We start from the raw sequence: 20,232 nt of genomic DNA, 5'->3' as shown, positions 1-20,232 counted from the left end.
GTGTGAATGGTGCTCCAGACTTGTGTGAGGTTCATCCTGCCCGGTCGTACACAGCAGTCTAGGACACAGGTCAATATGTAAGTTGGAGTGACACAATTTGAGAAAGTTACCAATGAAAGACAGAGCAGTCAACAAATCAGAGAGGGTTAGGAGAGGTGAAAGGGAAAAGGTATCATCTTTTCTCCTCTCCACATCTCCCATGCCAAGTTTCCATCAGGTTTCACCCCATCTCCTTCATACTAACCCTTTCCACATTCTTCTTCCATTCACCCATCACAGTGTTCATTCTCTTGAGTTCATTTTACATGGACAGGTTTTAGGAAGAAGTCAGTCTCTTAGAGAACAAGATATGGATTTAAATAGTTAAAGACCAGATATGAACCTAAAAGGATGCATCCCTCAAAATGAAGTGAACTGGTCAGTAGAAGAGATCTTTTGAAAAGAAGTCCTTCTTGTGCCTTTATAGACCTTAGAACTCGTCAAGAGCCATGGTGTTCAGTGTGCTACCCACATAAAAGGAGCCAGCCCAGGGGGACATGGGGTGGAGATCTGTCCCTTGTAAGGATAATGTTGGCAATTTAGAATGCTTTTTTTTTTTCCAATTTAGATCAACACGTATTGAACCAATACTCTATTCCATATAGTTAGACATTGTTTCCCCAACTTTGTCCAAACTTCAGACAATAACCTGAGGAAGGAGCTGGGGTGATAGTTTCTGCAGAAAATCTGTGAGTAGGATCATGAAAAACATTCACCAGTTGGAGGTGGTCAGTTTGTCTCAGGAGAAAGGAACAGAAACTGGGGACTTAGAGAAACTCAGTTAAGGCCAGAGTCTTTGAAATGGGAAGAAGGTGGAGTCAGCGTGTGCATAAAACTGGACCCGAATTCTGCACATACTCACTGATGTGTGCGTGCCAAGTTTTCCTTCAGTCTTGTCCCACTTTGCGACCCCATGGACTGTAGCTCACCAGGGTTCTCTGTCCATAGGATTCTCCAGTCAAGAACACTGGAGTGGGTTGCCGTGCTCTCCTCCAGGGGATCTTCCTGACCCAGGGAGTGAACCCACATATCTTATGTCTCTTACGTCTGCCGTATTGGCAGGCAGGTTCTTTACCACTAGTACCACCTGGGAAGCCCATATTCACTGATAGGGCCTCACAATATTGCTAGGGATGGGAGGACCCAACAGTAGAGTTAAAAAGGATAAGATTTCTAAGTTTAGAAAACAACCACCAGGAGGCCAGTTTCTCTCCACTCACCTTAGCATGGACTTCCCTTGTGGCTCAGCAGGTAAAGAATCTGCCTGCAATGCGGGAAATCTGGGTTCAATCCCTGAGTCTGGAAGATCCTCTGGAGAAGGGAAAGACTCCACTCCAGTATTCTGGCCTGAGGAATTCCATGGTCTGTATAGTCCTTGGGATCACAAAGAGTTGGACATGACTGAGTGACTTTCACCTTAACATAACAGCTTTTTTTTTTTTTAAGAGAAGACTTTACTAGCTTCCTTCAAACAAATAATAAATCCTGTGCCCTGAAAAGGTGGGGTTTTAGTCGAGCTCAGACTCTTCACAGAGGTCAGGGAGGCCTCCCGCATGTGATCTCAGCGACGGGGCTGGATTCACCTTTGCTCTGCTGAGTGGCATTGCTGCTCCTCTTGGAGATCCTGCCACCTGAGCTCCAGGTGGGGATGGGCAGCATCGTGTCTGCCTTGTTGACAGAGCACGTTGTAGGCGCTCAGCTGACGTTTTCTAGATGTTAAATGAATGCTCCTTCCCGTGATGCAGTAACTGTCTCTTTAGAGTGAACAGCAGAGGCCTCACCTCCATCTGAATTCCACTAGGAACAGAGAAATGGCCTCATGGGCCAAGATCCCCTGGGCTTCCTGTGGGTAGCGTCCTCCATCCCTGGCGAGGATGTGGAAAGAGCCTCAGCCAGAACACCAGGCTGAGAGGATAAGGACTTCCTTCCATAGCATGCAGGACGAGCATTGGCAGAGAATCCAAGAAAGCAGAGAGGGACTCGCTCATCCCCATCAAGTCAAACTGAGTACCTCAAAGATCATTCTCATCTGTTTTTTTCCCCCTCAAGGAAGGGTGAGCAAGCAGTAAAGTATGTCCTTAGGCAGCAGTCCAGTTGGCTTCAAAAAGCTATCAAGGAGTCATTTCAGAATCCCTTTGCACAGACATGTCTAGAATATTGACCAGAGAGAGGAGAGGAAGACTATTACTGAGAGATTCTCCCCTCAGCTGCACGTTTGGCAGGGGTCCCATAGACATTGCTGCAGAAGCTATTGACACAGCTTTTATGTAGGCATCCTCCATCTTTATAATCCTCAAGTTTCAATAAAAACTATCTCCACTTGCACAGATGGCAGGAAGAATAGACAGCATGATATGCTGTCTATAGACCAGTATTGGCTTTTTTTTTGGTACATGCCAACTATAGCAAGGACTCTTAATCATCTTCTAAATTGTATAATGACAGAATGATAAATGATAAGCACTTTGAAGACTAAACAATATTTTGTCATCAGAATCAAAACATTAGCCTGCAACTTTGGGAATTTTACATTTTAAAGGGGTTCTTCCTTCAACCCTTCTTTTATTCCTAAATGACCCATTAATTCATTTTAAAAAATTAATGAGCACCAACTAAGTACCAGGCACTAGGTTAGATAATAGAGATTCATGATACAGAGGGCAAGGGGGTAGGTAGGGGATAGATTTTGTTTCCCTTCCACATACAATTTATACCTTGATTTGTTATCAGGAAGATTCCATTCTGGGGTGAACAATGGGGATTTTTAGAAATACAGTTGGTAAGGTTCTGTTTGTACATGGTCAGTCTTTCCCCTCCCCTTCCTTCACCCATACTTGGTGAATGTATCCTATTTTTTCCCCCAAGGGAAAGGAAACAACCTTGATCCTTCCTGTCTTTGACCCTGGATTGTTTGTCTCACTCGGAATGAGTCTGCATCTGCGAGATGGACAATTAATGGGGCCAACCCTTGGGGAACTCAAGGTCATCTTCATAATAAACCCCATGAGGGAAGACAGTGTTCTGCCTTCAGAATATCCTACACAGCCTCAGCTGTCTATTTCAAAACTGTCTTTAAAACCAAGTTGTTAATCACCTCTTCTAGATCAATAAAAAAATATTATTAGAAAATTGCAAGGATATTTCTGTTGCCTAATCATTTACAATCCCCTTTCAGCTTTCAAGAGTTTGGGTTTACTTAAAACAGAAACCATGTATGTCACATGACTTTTGACATAATAACATGAAGAAGTAGGAGAAGCTTTATTATAGTCCTGTTATTTCTCTCATAGAAGTTGTATAAAAAGATCATGCAATGGTAAGGCCTGGCAAGGTTCCGTCAAAGTTCTGTTTTTTTTCACCTTGCATTGCAATTGCCAGTGAACTGTGGTGCTGGAGAAGACTCTTGAGAGTCCCTTGGACTGCAAGGAGATCCAACCAGTCCATTCTAAAAGAGATCAGTCCTGGGTGTTCTTTGGAAGGACTGATGCTAAAGCTGAAACTCCAGTACTTTGGCCACCTCATGCGAAGAGTTGACTCATTGGAAAAGACTCTGATGCTGGGAGGGATTGGGGGCAGGAGAAGAAGGGGACGACAGAGGATGAAATGGCTGGATGGCATCACTGACTCGATGGACGTAAATCTGAGTGAACTCCAGGAGCTGGTGATGGACAGGGAGGCCTGGTGTGCTGCAATTCATGGGGTTGCAAAGAGTCGGACCCGACTGAGCGACTGAACTGAACTGAACTGAACTGAACTGAACATTAATCAAGGGTCTTCCATGGGCCAGGCATTCTCCAACACTTCATAAGCACTAGCTGGTCTGCTTCCTGGGATATTATCATTAACCCAGTTTTAAATATGAGAAAACTGAAGTTTACAGCTTGCTCAAAGTCACATAGCTAGGGAGTGGCAGAGAGAGTTGTAATCTGGATCTGATGGTCTCCAGAGTACTTCATTATAATGAATATTTTTATTTTTTATTTTTCATATTTTATTTTATTATTATTATTTACTTTACAATATTGTGTTTGTTTTGCCATACATCAACATGAATCCACCACGGGTATACATGTGTTCCCAATCCTGAACCCTCCTCCCACCTCCCTCCCCATACGATCTCTCTGGGTCATCCCAGTGCACCAGCCCTAAGCATCCTGTATCCTGCATCGAACCTAGACTGGCAATTCGTTTCTTATATGATATTATACATGTTTCAATACCATTCTCCCAAATCATCCCACCCTCTCCCTCTCCTACAGAGTCCAAAAGACTGTTCTATACATCTGTGTCTCTTTTGCTGTCTCACATACAGGGTTATCATTACCATCTTTCTAAATTCCATATGTATGTGTTAGTATACTATATTGGTGTTTTTCTTTCTGGCTTACTTCACTCTGTATAATTGGCTCCAGACCTAACTGATATCTATAGGACATTTCACCCCAAAACAATGAATTTCACCTTTTTCTCAAGTGCACATGGAACCTTCTCCAGGATACATCACATCCAGGGCCATAAATCTAGCCTTGGTAAATTCAAAAAAATTGAAATCATTCCAAGCATCTTTTCTGAATATTTTAAAATAGTGATTTGCGTCCCATTGGTGGCTCATGAGATCAACTTAGTGACTTTTTAAGTGAATGAGATAGAATGGTAATGATCAGAGTTCATCCACCGTAGTAAAAGGTAAGTAATATCTGAAGAAATTTTGTTTTCTTTGTGTGTGTATGTGTGTGTATTTGTATGCCAAATTGTGATGTGATGCAAAATTTATTTCTAACTGTGAGTTACTATCTTAATCTTAAAGCTGCTTCACTAAGAAATATTGACTCTTACTCATTCATGTTCCAGGGCTTCCCAGGTGGCACAGTGGTAAAGAAACCTCCTGCCAAGGTAGGAGATCCAGGTTCGATCCCTGGGTTGGGAAGAACCCCTGGAGGAGAACATGGCAACCCATTCTAGTATTCTTGCCTGGAGATTTCCATGGACAGAGGAACTTGGCAGGCTACAGTTCATGGTGTCCCAAAGTCAGACATGGCTAAAGCAACTAACACTTTCACTTTCATGCATGTTCCAAACACAGGAGGGCTAGTTTTTATAAACCTGCCCTCTGTAGAAATCTTTGTAAGAAAGCAGTTAAGAGATTTAAAAATCTATGACCTTTCATTGATTTTTTAACCTATGAAATCCTTTCCGTGTAGGAATAGGCTTAAAAAAGCTGACCTCCAGAGCCTCACAGCAGAGAGGTTTCCTAAAATAGTCAGACTTGACTGGTCTTATGCCCAGTTGCTCACAGTAAATCATTCATCGATCACTACAGAAAAGGCAGAGAAAATCTGTTCTGCTTTTGTAAAAACAAAAACCCAGTGGGGAGAAAAGAATCCAAGGGCCATGCTCCCTACTGAGGGAAGGCCTCGTGGATGCAGCAGGTTCCATAGGAGAGTGAGCATCGCCACGTCTCAGTGTCCCCATGAAAGGCCAGATGCTGCTCCTTCGTGTGTTTGCAGGATCTTGAGGGTCATCAGGACTAAAGCTCAAAATATCCAATAATCTACTCATGCTCTCTATCAATATGACTAAAAGCTTGACATGTAGTATAACTCAGACCTGGCTTTAGTGTCTGTATCAAACTCCTGCCTGTTTACAAATGGCGTGATTCGTTAAACAAGGAGGGTCAGCAGGCATCACTGACTTTAGGAGAGTGAACACTCTGGCTGGAGAACACTTCATCACAATGCAGCAAGGGCTGGGAGGACTCAGAGCTCACAGGGCACTTTCCCAAGAACCAGAGTAGAAGTGCCCTTCATATGCTCAGCAGCCATTCATTATTTTTGTTGTTGTTGTTTAGTCGCTAAGTTCTGTTTGACTCTTTGCAATCTCATGGACTGTAGCCCACCAGGGATTTATCCATGGGATTCCCCAGGCAAGAATAATGGAGTGGGTTGTCATTTACTTCTCCATGGGATCTTCCTGACCCAGGGATCGAACCTACATTCCCTGCATTGGCAGGCAGATTCTTTAATGCTGGGCCACCTGCCAAGTCCACATTCCTCATCTTCACATGGAGAGAATAATACCAACAACACAAATGTGTTAGGATTAAGTGAAATAATTAGGAAACACCCAGTACGCAGTAGATGATGCTCCCCAAAGGTTAGGTTGTCTAGTCCTCTGCTGTATTAAAAGGCACCATAAAGTGTGAAAGTTAAAGTCTCTCAGTTGTGTCTGACCCTTTCCAACACCATGGACTGTAGCCTGTCAGGCTCCTCTGCCCAAGGAATTCTCCAGGCAAGAATATTGGAGTGGGTAGCCATTCCCTTCTTCACGGGATCTTCCTGAATCAGGGATCAAACCCTGGTCTTCCAGTTTGTAGACATATTTTTTACTATCTGAGCCACCAGGGAAGCAAAAAGCACTGGACCCCCAACCCAAGGAAATTCCTAGCCATGATGCCAGCCTTCATGGGCATGATTAGGAAAACTTTGCCAACATTGCTTGTTCCCTTCAATTAGTCATAATGAACTGTAGCCCTGCCTGAGAATGCACTCTCCTTAAATCAATTTATTTGAAGTTTCATCTTGCACTTTTTCCCCCTACATTGTACATTTTATACCTTTGACTCATTTGTTTTGCAACTGGAAGTTTGCACCTCTTAATCCCTCTCGCCTATTTCTATCTAACCTCTATTCTCTCTCTTTTTTTAAAAAAATATGTGACTCCTAAATTTTTATTGGATATTTACCAAAGAACCCCACATATCTTTATTTTCTGGAAAATATTCTTTAAAACTTGAGAGAATGTCTCTCACATCTATGTTTCTGGAATCTCTCTGGTCATCCTATCTACAGATATAGTAAGTTTGCAAATATTAATTATGTTTCCTTTCTGCACTTTCTCATTCAATCCAGCAGTTATTCAGCTCTCATTCATTTTCTTTTATGGTGCCTGCACAAGGAGAAGACTTTTAGATCATCCTCACAGAGGACTTATGCCCCTTGAAATGCAGATTCCTGATTTTCTCTAGCATGATGGTTTAAAATGGGCCTCTGGGGTCAGAGAGATGATCCAGATCAATCTGTGTGACTTTGCATTTCACTTCCCTAAGCCTGAAACTCTCAAGAGTATTCTCCAACACCACACTTCAAAAGCATCAATTCTTCTGTGCTCAGCTTTCTTTATAGTCCAAATCTCGCATCCATTCATGACTACTGGAAAAACCATAGCCTTGGCTAGATGGACCTTTGTTGGCAAAGTAATGTCTCTGCTTTTTAATATGCTATCTAGGTTAGCCATAGCTTTTCTTCCAAGGAGCAAGCGTCTTTTAATTTCACAGCTGCAATCACCATCTGCAGTGATCTTTGGAGCCCAGAAAAACAAAGTCAGCCACTGTTTCCACTGTTTCCCCATCTATTTGCCATGAAGTGATGGGACCAGATGCCATGATCTTCATTTTCTGAATGTGGAGCTTTAGCCAACTTTTTCACTCTCCTCTTTCACTTTCATCAAGAGGCTTTTTAGTTCCTCTTCACTTTCTGCCATAAGGGTGGTGTCATCTGCATATCTGAGGTTATTGATATTTCTCCTGGAAATTTTGATTTCAGCTTGAGCTTCATCAAGCCCAGCATTTCTCATGATGTACTCTGCATAGAAGTTAAATAAGCAGGGTGACAATATACAGTCTTGACGTACTCCTTTTCCTGTTTGGAACCAGTCTGTTGTTCCATGTCCAGTTCTAACTGTTGCTTCCTGACCTGTATGCAGGTTTCTCAGGAGGCAAGTCAGGTGGTCTGGTATTCCCATCTCTTTCAGAATTTTCCAGTTTATTGTGATCCACACAGTCAAAGGCTTTGGCATAGTCAATAAAGCAGAAATAGATGTTTTTCTGGAACTCTCTCTCTTTTTCAATGATCCAGCGGATGTTGGCAATTTGATCTCTGGTTCCTCTGCCTTTTCTAAAACCAGCTTGAACATCTGGCAGTTCACAGTTAATATATTGCTGAAACCTGGCTTGGAGAATTTTGAGCATTACTTTCCTAGCGTGTGGGATGAGTGCAATTGTGCAGTAGTTTGAGCATTCTTTGGCATTACCTTCCAACCAGTCCATCCTAAAGGAGATTAGTCCTGGGTGTTCACTGAAGGGACTGATGTTGAAGCTGAAACTCCAATACTTTGGCCACCTGATGCAGAGAGCTGATTCATTTGAAAAGACCCTGATGCTGGGAAAAATTGAGGGCAGGAGAAGAAGGGGACGACAGAGGATGAGATGGCTGGGTGGTATCACCAACTCAATGGACATGGGTTTGGGTGGACTCCGGGAGATGGTGATGGACAAAGAGGCCTGGTGTGCTGTGGTTCATGGGGTCACAAAGAGTCAGACATGACTGAGCGACTGAACTGAACTGAACTGAACCCTGAAACAGGAAGGATATTATCACCCACACATTGATTGAAGGTATCAATTTAGTTCAGTCTTTCATTTCAGACCCTCAGTTCAGGGTCTTTTCGAGTGAGTCAGTTCTTTGCATCAGGTGGCCAAATTATTAGAGTTTCAGCTTCAGCCTCAGTCCTTCCAATGAATATTCAGGACTGATTTCCTTTAGGACGGACTGGTTGGATCTCCTTGCTGTCCAAGGGACTCTCAAGAGTCTTCTCCAACACCACAGTTCAAAAGCATCAAATCTCCGGCACTCAGCTTTCTTCACAGTCCAACTCTCACATCCATACATGACTACTGGAAAAACCATAGCTTTGACTAGACAGACCTTTGTTGGTAAAGTAATGCCTCTGCTTTTTAATATGCTGTCTAGGTTGGTCATAGCTTATAGCTGAGATTATAGTAAGCCCAATGAGTGTTACCTGTTATTATGTAGTATTATCTCTCCTTATTCCAACGTGGTCCTGAATTTCTCTCATTCACACTTCATCTTTCCTTCTGCATGTGTATTTTCATTATGTCACCTCAAATCCTTCTTATAAGGGATTAATGAATAAATAAATCCATCTGTTTGATCCTGTTAGCTCATGGTTTTGCTTTTCTGTTTCCGGGGTGAACAAGTCTTTGATTCCATACACAAGTAGGACAATCGCTGTGACTTTGTTTACTGTTGCTTTCCTGAAGCAGATTCGTAATAAGCCTTCATTCCATTCTTGGTAGAGTTAATGTTTGGTATGACAGTGATTATTTTAAATGTTATAATTAAGGACATTACTCAGAGAAACTGTAAACTAAGAGTAATGCCAGAAAACTCAACTCATAGAGCTTTGCAAAAATTAAACAGATAATATGAAAAGAGTTTGGCCATATCAGTAATTTCTTCTCATTATTTAAGATTCCTGTCCCCTCTTTCACATAGATTATGCACTGACTGAAGGCAGTACAATCACTCCTTTGTGCCCAAAAGGATATTTTCCCTGTGGGAATCTCTCCCAGTGTTTACCTCGTGCTTTTCACTGTGACGGCGTGGAGGACTGTGGGAACGGAGCTGACGAGGAGAACTGTGGTGAGTCCACTTGCTCAGCTCCATACGGACAAGCCCCCTTGTGAACTCCCCAGAACTGTGCGTGGATCGAATGCTAACAGTGATGAACTGGAAGAGGTGATTTGGTATTCCGTAGAGAATCCTATCGTGACACGACTAAACAACTCCTCTCCAATGGATTTGTTATAATTACTTGCATCTTCATATTTAGAGGTGGCTTAAATCAGAAACACAGTATGATAAAAAACAAAATAAAACTATTTTAAATCCTACTCAGATACCCATATTTTAGTTTTAAATGGCTTAAACGATGACCACTTCCTTCTGGCTTGGAAATTGGGTTCAGCTGCAAGAATATCTATAAAGTGTGAATAGATCTTCCTAGAGAATTAAATTAGTCAGTAGACCTATATCGTGTCCACTGTGTCCTCCCCAAGTCAGCAGGACATGACAGGCTCGGGGAGACAGGCGCCTCACCCTTGTGGGGTTCACAGGGACCGTGTGAACAAGGATGGGAGCAAACTCGTACCTAAATAAAAAATTTAAGAGAGTAGTAAGCCCCAAGAGGTATGCAGATCAGGATAGTGGGAGAGGAAGTGACTTGGGGAAAAGGCTACTTTAAAGACATAGCCACAAAAACCCTCGCTGAGATAATGATATTTGACTTGAGAATGAAAGGAAAGAAGAGGAAACCCATGAAATATTCTGGAGGAGCAGAGTTATAGGCAAAGGAAACAGCACATGAAAGACCCAGAGGCTGAATGAAATAAGATAGCTGTGTGTGGGGGAAGTAAAAGCCAGACTGAGATGGGCAGAGCAAACAGGATAAAGAGGGTAAAGAGGTAAGAGAGGCCAGACCAGAAAGGTCTCACAGGCCACTTTAGGTCTGTGTATCAGGACTGTATATGTCTTCTCATCTAACCTGTGCATTTTGCCCATGGAGAAACTGATGTCCCGAGAGGTTGACATGTCTAGTTAGTCGTAGAGTAGACCCTAGGACCCAGGTGTCCTGAATCTGGAAGAATCATGTGTGTTTTCTACCACACCAAACTGCCCCTCCTTGGCACGGCCCAACTAGCGACCAGGGGTGACAGCAGAGTCCAGGAGTGCCTGGTGTCTGGCTCTAGAATCTGCTCTCATGGCCCTGGGGACTCGTGCAGGTTCCTGGCACCTCTGCCTTCTCCACCTGTGCGTCACTCCTTCTCAGCCTGCAGGATAGAGCTCAGGTGTCCCATCCTCACCTGAGAAGCTTGGCTTCCCGGCCATGCCTCCCGCCCTGAGGCTGTACCACTGTCTAGGACAAGCACCCTTTCTCTCTGCTGCTATTGCATCCTGCTGTGCCTGGATGACGGTACCAAAGACGTCCTCATCTTCCCACCGTACTTCTTTCACTAGACAGGAACATCTTGAGAAGAGTTCTTACGGGCATCTTACTTGCTTTGGTGTCACCAGAGCCTAGAACAGGCAAGGACAGTCAGTGCTCAGGAGTGGAGCAGTTCTCTGGGTGCCAAAGGCAAGCCACTCACGTTTTTACCCTCTCCTCTTCACTGCGTGGGAATCTCAGACCATGCATGTTGTCTGCCTCATGGGAGTTTTCCAAATGAAAATTAAGTAACTCGTAAAGACACCAATAGAATAATTTTTAAAACTGTTGATAATATTAATAAGAAATAAAAATAAACTAAAATTTGCAGGGATCTGCAAAAAGGTACCTATGGAAGGAGTTCCCTGTGGTCAGGTGGTTAGAATTTCAGGCTTTCACTGCTGTGACTTGGGTTCAGTCACCACTGAGGTCCCACAAGCCACACAGCGAAACCAAAAAAAAAAAAAAAGGAGAACAGTAAAGGGACCTGTGGGCAACTATTTAAATTTACTTTTCTATTTATATAAAGTTTAGGATCCTGCATCATATTGTAAGTTTTATTGCCTCTAATAGTTTATGCTAATGCTAAGATAATCATATTTCAAAAATCAAGCCTTCTTTTTTTAAAAGAATATGTTTTCATTGCTAAAAAAGAGAAGGAAACCTGGCAAATAAGCAGATGATATCATCTGACAAATTGAGAAAATATTTTTCTCATCAGGACTTGACAAACTTTATTAAAAGGAGCTTCATTTTTGCCTTATTTAAAAAGTCAAAGGCGTGAATTTTATCAGAATTCATTACATGTATCAAGTAGGTATCTGCATACAGATACACAGATTATGTTTCCTTCTGAGGATCTCAAAATTAAGATCAAACATTTCAAATGTCAGCATTAGAAATCGATGATATTTCTCAAGGTGGATACACATATGGAAAATAACCATCATATATTTTAAATATTTGTAATTGCAGAAACAGACAAAACTCGAGATGTTTGCCTGCTTTTTCTTCCTAACCATTGTCGTTATCTTTCGATTACTTAAAACTTTAAGTTGATTTCATGATCAAATTTTTATATTTTTGCTTTGTAGTTTGATATTTTATTTATAGAATAACTGACACATGTTCATCACCGTGTGTTTCACAGGAGACACTAGTGGATGGGCGACTATATTTGGCACAGTCCATGGAAATGCTAATAATGTGGCATTAACACAGGAGTGCTGTAAGTGGTATTGGTTCAAAGACTCAGTATCAGCTTTGCGAGAGACGTGATTTGTGGTGCATGGATTTACCTGGGTAGTGTCGTTCATTCCCTTAAGAATCCCAATTTCAGTTCAATGTGTTTCAGTGGTCAACTGGTCTACTATCTGTTCGTGGGACTGAAAAGAGAGAAAAAGGAAAACAACAGGCTTACTCTGTGTATTAGCCTGTGACTGTAAGGATGCATAGGTACTGAATACTTATGACAAGTAATGAAGGTCTTACTCCCTTCAATCACCAACTTCTTTTCAGCCCCTCTGTTGGGCACTGAGAGGGCAAGGATAGCTAAAGTGTGGCCCCAATCTTCAAATACCTCACATGGTTCCAGTAGAGACAGTTCCTTACAGAAGCAGGAGTGATACAATATTAGTGCTGAACTGAAGGGAGAGTGTTTGCACAAGGGGGTATGGAAGCCCTTTGGGAGAAATGATTTCTACGCCAGGGAGGGTAAAAGATCCACAGACAAGGTGACACTGAGATGGACTCGGAGGTCCTTGGGTGGAGGGAAGAGTAAGAGGTGACAGAATGAGCAGCGGAGCATGACCTACAGGGTAGTGGGGTAGGAAGTTCAGAGCATGCTTCCCAACGCCTTTCACATCAGTTCGCAGAGCGTAAGCTGGAGGAGCAGGAGGCGGACCCAGAGGGTGGGCCCAACCCACAGAGGACTCTGGGTGCACAGTTCAGAGTCTGGCCTCTGTCCTATGGTAGAATTATCTCTCTATATATACACAGATTATATTATATACTATATATTACACACAATATATATAAATGGATAGATAATTATATAGTGTATTACAGTTACATACACACATTAGTATGTATACATAATACACATGTATAAAGTACATACATTAAGTTCTACACTAGTAGTATATTATATACTTTATAATATTAGGTCATAGCTACCACTTAGTATATAGTTTACTATATTCAAATATATAATACATAAAATTGGAAATCAAAAAAAAGTAAATTACAAAAAATGAAAAATAAATATATGAAAACTCTAGCATCTTCTTCCTGAGCCACAGTGGGTCATCTTGTACATACACCATTGTGGAGGCCATTGCTGTCCACAGTGGGCAACCACCAAAGTCGTGAGCTTATTTCCATTTAATGAAGAAGAGGAACCACCTGACAAGAAGTGTATGGACCAATGATTCTTGCACCAGAATTATAAAGAATGAGTTAGAACAGTGCTCTCAGCTTGAGACAGGTATGCCCCTGAAGAACATTTGGCAACGTCTGGTACATTCTGTATTGTCACTTGGAGAGGAGTGGGTGACTGCTGGCTTCTGGTGAGTGGAGGCCAAAGATGCTACTGAACCTTTTACAATGTGCAGCAGAGTACCCATGACAGAATGACCTGACCCAAATGTCAATCTTGCCAGGATTGAGGAGAAAGCTTGGTGAGGGAGACACTGAACATTACGTTTCTTGCAGTGCTCCAGACTAGCACTAAGAATCCGAGCCCAGAAAACACCTCTGGAAGGAGTGAGGTAGAGAGGGCAGCAAGAGGCATTTCATAAGAAGAATCAGAGGTTGAGGTGTGACTGACCTGCAGGTGAGGGAGTTATGCTCACATTTATGGTTTAGTCAATTGACCCAGCTTCTACTACACGCAATTCTTCTATTGGTAAATAAAGAGTTTCCAACCCTAGTAACGTAATCTAGTAATGTAACTACTTCAGTATCAGTTAAATATTGAAGTAAACATTCTGAAGTCATCTTTAAGAAGTTGAGATCATTAGCGTCAGCCTATGAGCAACACAGAATATTTTCTAAAAGTTTGTACACTAGAATGTGTCTTTTGAATTAGGCAGGTACTCAATAAAAGTTTGTCGGATTTACTAAAAGTCAGTGAAATTGATTTTAAAAATGAAGTTTGAATAAAAGTGATCTAGAGGAAGCACAGCAGTCAGAAAGGACTGACAGTCAGATTTAAATCAATAATAAATATAAAAAACTGAAAATAACTCACTTTTTTCCGCTCCATCACAGCCAAGTACCATCATATGCTCCAAAAATCTCATTCCCCAAGACTCTCTCTCTCCTCTCTCTCTTTTCTCTCTCTCTCTCTCTCTCACACACACAAACACATACACGTGGTGATTGTTCTGTTGACCCACTTGGCCAGGTTTCTCCATAGATTTCTCACATGCTGTTATTTTAATAATTAACAGAATTAGTAATTACATATAATAATGAATAGAATTACATGATGATGTTTATATATTATTAGTATATTATTACAAATCTTAATAATTATAATATGCCATTATATGAATAACTTACTCCTTTAGAGTCAATCCTAAATCATTTTTCTTCCCTCTGAATGTTTCAGATAGATGGATCTTTGGTTTTCTCTACTTTATAGCTTCTCTACCACTTTTACCTACCACTTTAACTTCATAGTAATGAAAAACTAAGAACCAAAATAATAGGGTATCTGATTTGGTTGGTTTTAGTAAGACACAATGGTGGCTATGGCAGAATCTGCATCTAACTCTCATCACAGCTCTAAGAGAAGTTTAAAAGGAGGGAAATAGTTGAATTTAGCTTTAACCAACAAGCATTTATTGAGCCCCCTTTCTGTGCCATTCAATTAAGTGAAACTAAGTTAGTTATACCCATTAAATATTTACTCAGTCACACTCATGGTTTTCTTTGAGGAGAGCTTAATCTTGCTTCACTGTATACTTTTTAAAACACTATTTAAACATGTTTGTGATTTCTTTCTAATCTCTTGTTAAATGCCTCTAAAATGACCACTGAAAGCTAGAACTGAAATGAATACCACATGAGTCTATATTCGACTAGAAGAGATTTCTTGTTGGCTTATATTTGGGGCCTGAATAAATTCATTTAACAAAATGTGACTGTTATACATTCAATGGAAAAAGAACAATGTCAGTTACCAAAGATAAAGTCATAACTAAAGATAAGTATTTTTTCTTATTGAATCATTGCTCTTTTTGCCCCCTAGTTTTAGATCAGTACCCACAGCGCTGTGTGTGCAAAGGAACTGAGTTGGAATGTGTAAATGCTGGCTTGAAGTCTGTGCCAACGGTTTCTAGCAATGTGACATTACTGTGAGTAGCATTCAAATCTTGATATTTGCTCCTGACCTCATATGAAAACCATACAGTCTAATCTTTGTTCTGTTTTATGCTACTTGTGTATTAGCAAAATAATGGAAAACCATCAACCATCAGAGAATTCTGCATGCTTCTTCTCCTGAGGAAAAGTGTTTTAAACACTGTATGTTGGATTGTCTAGGTTATCTTTAACTCACAAACTTCTGGAATTCTTATTTCCAATTACTTTCCAATTTATGTATTACTACTAATATGCCAGTGCTAGTCAAGTGAAAATAAAACTTTGTGGGAAAAAAGGAAGAGCACCTTACGTGTTCTATCTCATTTTAAATAATAGTAATTTGTCCCAGACTTTAAAGGTGTAGAAGATGCATGAAGATGACTATGGCATAATCAATCATGGAGATTTTTTTTTTAACTCTGTATAGATATTTGGAGAGCCTCAGGAAGTTGTTTGCAAATATGTCATAGTTTGGGCACGCATGAATTGGTTAGGATTTTTGTTGTTTTTTGAATGTACTTGCTGTGTTTTGTTAAATTGTCTACAGAAGAAAAAGTTAAATCACCATAGATGTTCCAGTCTATTATACTAGCTGGCTAATGTGGTCAAATATTTGCAAGCTGCTTTAATTTTGCCTTATGGACTTTTCATTCTCATGTGAAAGTTTTCATTTATTATGGGCATTTTCAAAGGTGTATGAAGTAAAATGGAGCATGATAAAATATTCTCGAGCATGTAACTTCTAGAAAAGAGATTGGTTAGTCATAAATTCCATAATAAAGTCTTCTTTACATGTTGTTTTAGGTCTCTTAAGAAAAACAATATTCACAGTCTTTCAGATAAAGTTTTCATCAAATACAAAGAACTTAAAAAGATGTAAGTAGCTTTTAATAGTGTTTTTATGAGAAAATCTATGAGATGTTTTAAGATGTTTTTAACCTGAGAATAAAATGAAATATAAAGTTGATTACTTTACATTAAGGTTATTTTTTTAAAGTAATTAAGGTTAGACATTAAAGCATTGAAAAGTATGCTTTTTTCCATTTCATAATTTAAACTAACAACTGGTTTTATTTAACCTTTTTTTTAGAGAGTTAAATTGAAGTTGCTATCGAGCATCTCAGTAAGAATATACACGACTTCATGCTCTTACTTCAGAGCATTTGGAAAATGACATTGTAGATTCAGAGATACCAGATGCGCTTTTTAGCCTGGAAGAGGGGTGGCAGAGACAGGAACTATCAGGTCATTTAAAATGCATCATAATGGGGTCTAGACTGTCTCCCAGGATAAAAAAGAGCAAAAACATGGTCTTGGTCAAATCAGTGAAATTAACATATTTGAGCAAGCGAGTGAAAGTCGCTCAGTCGTGTCCAACGCTTTGTGACCCCATGGACTCTACAGTGCATGGGATTCTCCAGGCCAGAACACTGGAGTGGGTAGCCTTTCCCTTCTCCAGGGGATCTTCCCAACCCAGGGATCGAACCCAGGTCGCATTGCAGGCGGATTCTTTACCAGCTGAGCCACCAGGGAAGCCCTTATTTGAGGAAAGAAAACAATAAATAGGAAACAGTCAAACACAGAAACAGAGCATGGAGATGCCTCCAGCATCATCAAAGAAAGGAAACCGGGACCTGAGAGATAAAGTCCCTAGGCACAGTCTCCCCTGGGGGCAAGGAGGGACGGTCAGCCACCTACACCATGATGCCCATGAACTTTATTGTGACGCTGTCCATATCAGGGTGGAAAATCTCTTTGCTTTGATTCCCTGCTCTTCAATCAACCTTATGATGATTACATTAACTTCCTAAATTATTTACACTAAAGTATTTGGGAAGTTACCTTGGATGGGGAATAAGACCATTCCAATTAGTGGAATGGGATACATCCAATTTAAATAAAGGGATTAAATATTCAACCTCTTGAGAGTTCACTTACTGTGTGTCAGTCCCTCTGAGCCCGAGTCACTCACTTGGGATAACGGAGAGGTCAAATTTCTACAGTTGCGAAGACGATCGTCAGAATAGATTAGAAAATTAGCAAGACAATGTTGTAAGGTCATATTATTGTCTTACAATTTTTGCTTTTTAACATTCAGAATAGAAGAGAAGGTTTCTAGAAATGTGATATATGTCAAATTCCAGGACTAAAAAGAATCTGATTTTTTGCTGATACTGGACAAATGTACTTGGTTTGAAGTAGCATCAATAGTTCTTCTGTATTCTCGTGAGTCTTTAGGTATAGGCTCACTCATACAAGAAAGGAAGTCCCTGAAGAGTCCATTAGTGAGAAGAACCTTGTGTGAGCATGAAGAATCATGCCTGGGTTTGATGGTAGCTTCTGTGATTCCTATCTGCAGTGAGCTCCTTCTGTTCCATCCTATACCATGTGGTCACGTTGTCATTGTTCCACTGGAGTAGCTGTGCATTGACTCTAGGGTTCCAGATTCCTCTAGAGAAGAAATCTTAACAACACTGCTTCTGGTCTTACTGGAAATGCTTAGAATCACAACCTGTTCATTCTGTGAATCAGTATTGCCTTTGAGCTCCCTGAATAATGCTAAAGGGAAGAAAAATAATATAGCACTAGCAGAAAAGAAGGAAAAATATTCATGTTTTAGAGTAGCTGTTTAAATCTACTATCTAGAGTCAGAGAAGTCTTATGAAGTTCTAATTAAATCTTATCATTTATAAGGCAACTAAAGTTTGCAGCAATTAAATGACTTACCTAAGATCTACAGCTACTTAGCAGAAGAACCAGAATTACAGTCCATATCTTCTGATGCCCAATGCAATGTTCATTTTACAACACAATAACCAGAAACCTAGAGGTGGAAGGAAATTGTTCTAGTACCTAATTGAATCTTCTACCAACACATACTCTTCTGTCTCACACAGAACTCCATTCTATACTTTTGGTCCCCGATTTAGGGGAAGCTGACCTCTGGTGAGGCTCACTAGAAGATCAAGCAAAGAGGTTTAAGATAGGACTTCTCAGGGCAAGTCTTTCCCTGAACCACTGATCCACGCTTTGTTCCGTGTCAGTACTTCTTCCTTCCCATGGAAGGGAAGGACATGGAAGCACTAACTCTGCACATACAAGTCCCAATTTTTCCTGGTGAAAAAAAAGTTGAGATTTTTTTTTCCTGCCAGATTGCCCAGATGAGCTGAAAATTTCTCCAATTAAATGTTTAATTCTGCCTTTTCTGAGAAAACTTAGGTACCACATCATAACCTGAGTATCACCCAGCAGGAGTTCCCTTAATGCAAACTGCTTTTTGATGCTTTCTAGGTGAATTTGATTCTCCCAGAGAACCAAGAATTATTAGAGTCTTATCAATAAACATTCACCAAGTGTCTTTTACATGCAGGGTACAGCATGGGAGACAAAACACAACTCCTTACATTTAAATATCATTTTTTAAAATTAACAAAAGACTTCCAGGATTTGAAATTCTCATTTGGACTTTGTCTCCAAAGTCTATGAGGTGAGATAAACAGCATTAGATCCCTTTCAGGAATGAGGACACCATCCTTGGAAAAGAAAGATTATTTCCCTGATGACTCAGATGGAAAAGAATCTGCCTGCAATGCAGGAGACCTGAGTTCAATCCTGAGTCACAAAGATCCCCTGGAGAAGGGAATGGCTACCCACTCCAGTATTCTTGCCTGGGAAATCCCATGGAAGGCGGGCTACAGTCCATGGGGTCGCAAAGAGTTGGACACGATTGAGTGACTAACACTTTCACTTTCTTTCAACCAGCTGACAAGTATTAGAATTTGGCTTTAAAGCCAAACCTTTGACTGTGGTCTCCTGGAAATCCACCCACATGGGCCATTCTCAGTATATTGTTACTGTCAGTGAAAACGCCCAGAAACCGAACCTTGGTTGCACAATAACAGCAGTTCTTCATAAGCATTATTCAAATAATCTAAAGCCATTCATAAGCTCAGCAACTCTTCTTTAAATCCTTTCCTCCCGTCTATTTTTTTCTACTTCTCAGCTCCTCCTGCTACTCTTCCCCTAAACTCCCAGGAAAACCTCTACAGTCTCAGGCAGTCCCCTGTCCTGTCCAGTCCCTTTTTCTACCAATCCTGCATTTCAACAGTCCAAACAACCAATGAAACTACACATAAACCATCCGCAGGAAAAGGTGTCCAGGGGAGGAAGAAATTAGATGGACACGCCCAGAACGGTCAGTAGAGACAGCAGGAGGGGAAATGCTAGCCAAACCCACATTTTAGTGCATTCTTTCAATGAATAGTTGTGGATACCCATCAGGTGTTAAGGATATAGTGGTAAACAACACATCTGAAAAGTTCTTCCCTCAAGGAACTCAACTTCCAGTGGAGAAAGATAAAAGTGCAGTGTGTGTTAGATACATAGTGATTATGGGGGAAAAAATAAACTAGAAAAAGAATTAGGAGGTGCTGAAGGAAAGGAATGCTATTAAATTGTCCTGCCATGTAACTATTGTTGTTGTTTGGTTGTTAAGTCACATCTGACTGTTTACGACCCCATGGACTGACTGCAGCATACCAGGCTTACCTGTCCCTCACTGTCTCCCAGTTTGCTCAAGCTTATGTCCATTGATTCAGTGATGCCATCCAACATCTCATTCTCTGTCACCCCTTCTTCTCTGGCCCTCATTCTTTCCCAGCTTCAGGATCTTTTCCAATGAGTCACCTCTTCGCATCAAGTGGCCACATATTGGAGCTTCAGATTCAGCATCATTCCTTCCAATGAACACTCGGAGTTGATTTCCTTTAGGATTGACTTGTTTGACCTCCTTGTTGTCCAAGGAACTCTCAAGAGTCTTGTCCAGCACCACAATTCGAAGGCATCAATTCCTCAGCGCTCAACCTTCTTTATGGTTCAACTCTCACATCTGTACATGACTACTGGAAAAACTATAGCTTTGACTAGACAGACCTTTGTCGGCAAAGTGATGTCTTTGCCTTTTAATATGCTGTCTAGGTTTGT

At 40.9% G+C, this 20,232-nt stretch overlaps 1 protein-coding gene across 1 annotated transcript in view; it reads left to right on the top strand.

Annotated features, from left to right (window-relative positions):
• Positions 1-20,232, top strand: part of RXFP2 (relaxin family peptide receptor 2) — a 59,853-nt gene that overhangs the window by 6,190 nt on the left and 33,431 nt on the right. Inside the window, exons 2-5 of the mRNA XM_040266720.1 lie at positions 9,369-9,539; positions 12,032-12,109; positions 15,137-15,242; positions 16,054-16,125. Of these exons, the coding sequence (XP_040122654.1) occupies positions 9,369-9,539; positions 12,032-12,109; positions 15,137-15,242; positions 16,054-16,125 (427 nt within the window). The remainder of the gene's footprint in view (positions 1-9,368; positions 9,540-12,031; positions 12,110-15,136; positions 15,243-16,053; positions 16,126-20,232) is intronic.

This window comes from Oryx dammah, unplaced genomic scaffold (assembly GCF_014754425.2).
Source record: "Oryx dammah isolate SB20612 unplaced genomic scaffold, SCBI_Odam_1.1 HiC_scaffold_24, whole genome shotgun sequence".
NCBI lineage: Eukaryota > Metazoa > Chordata > Mammalia > Artiodactyla > Bovidae > Oryx > Oryx dammah.
Note: the sequence above shows the minus strand (reverse complement) of the source record. Positions and strands in the feature narration are given on the sequence as shown.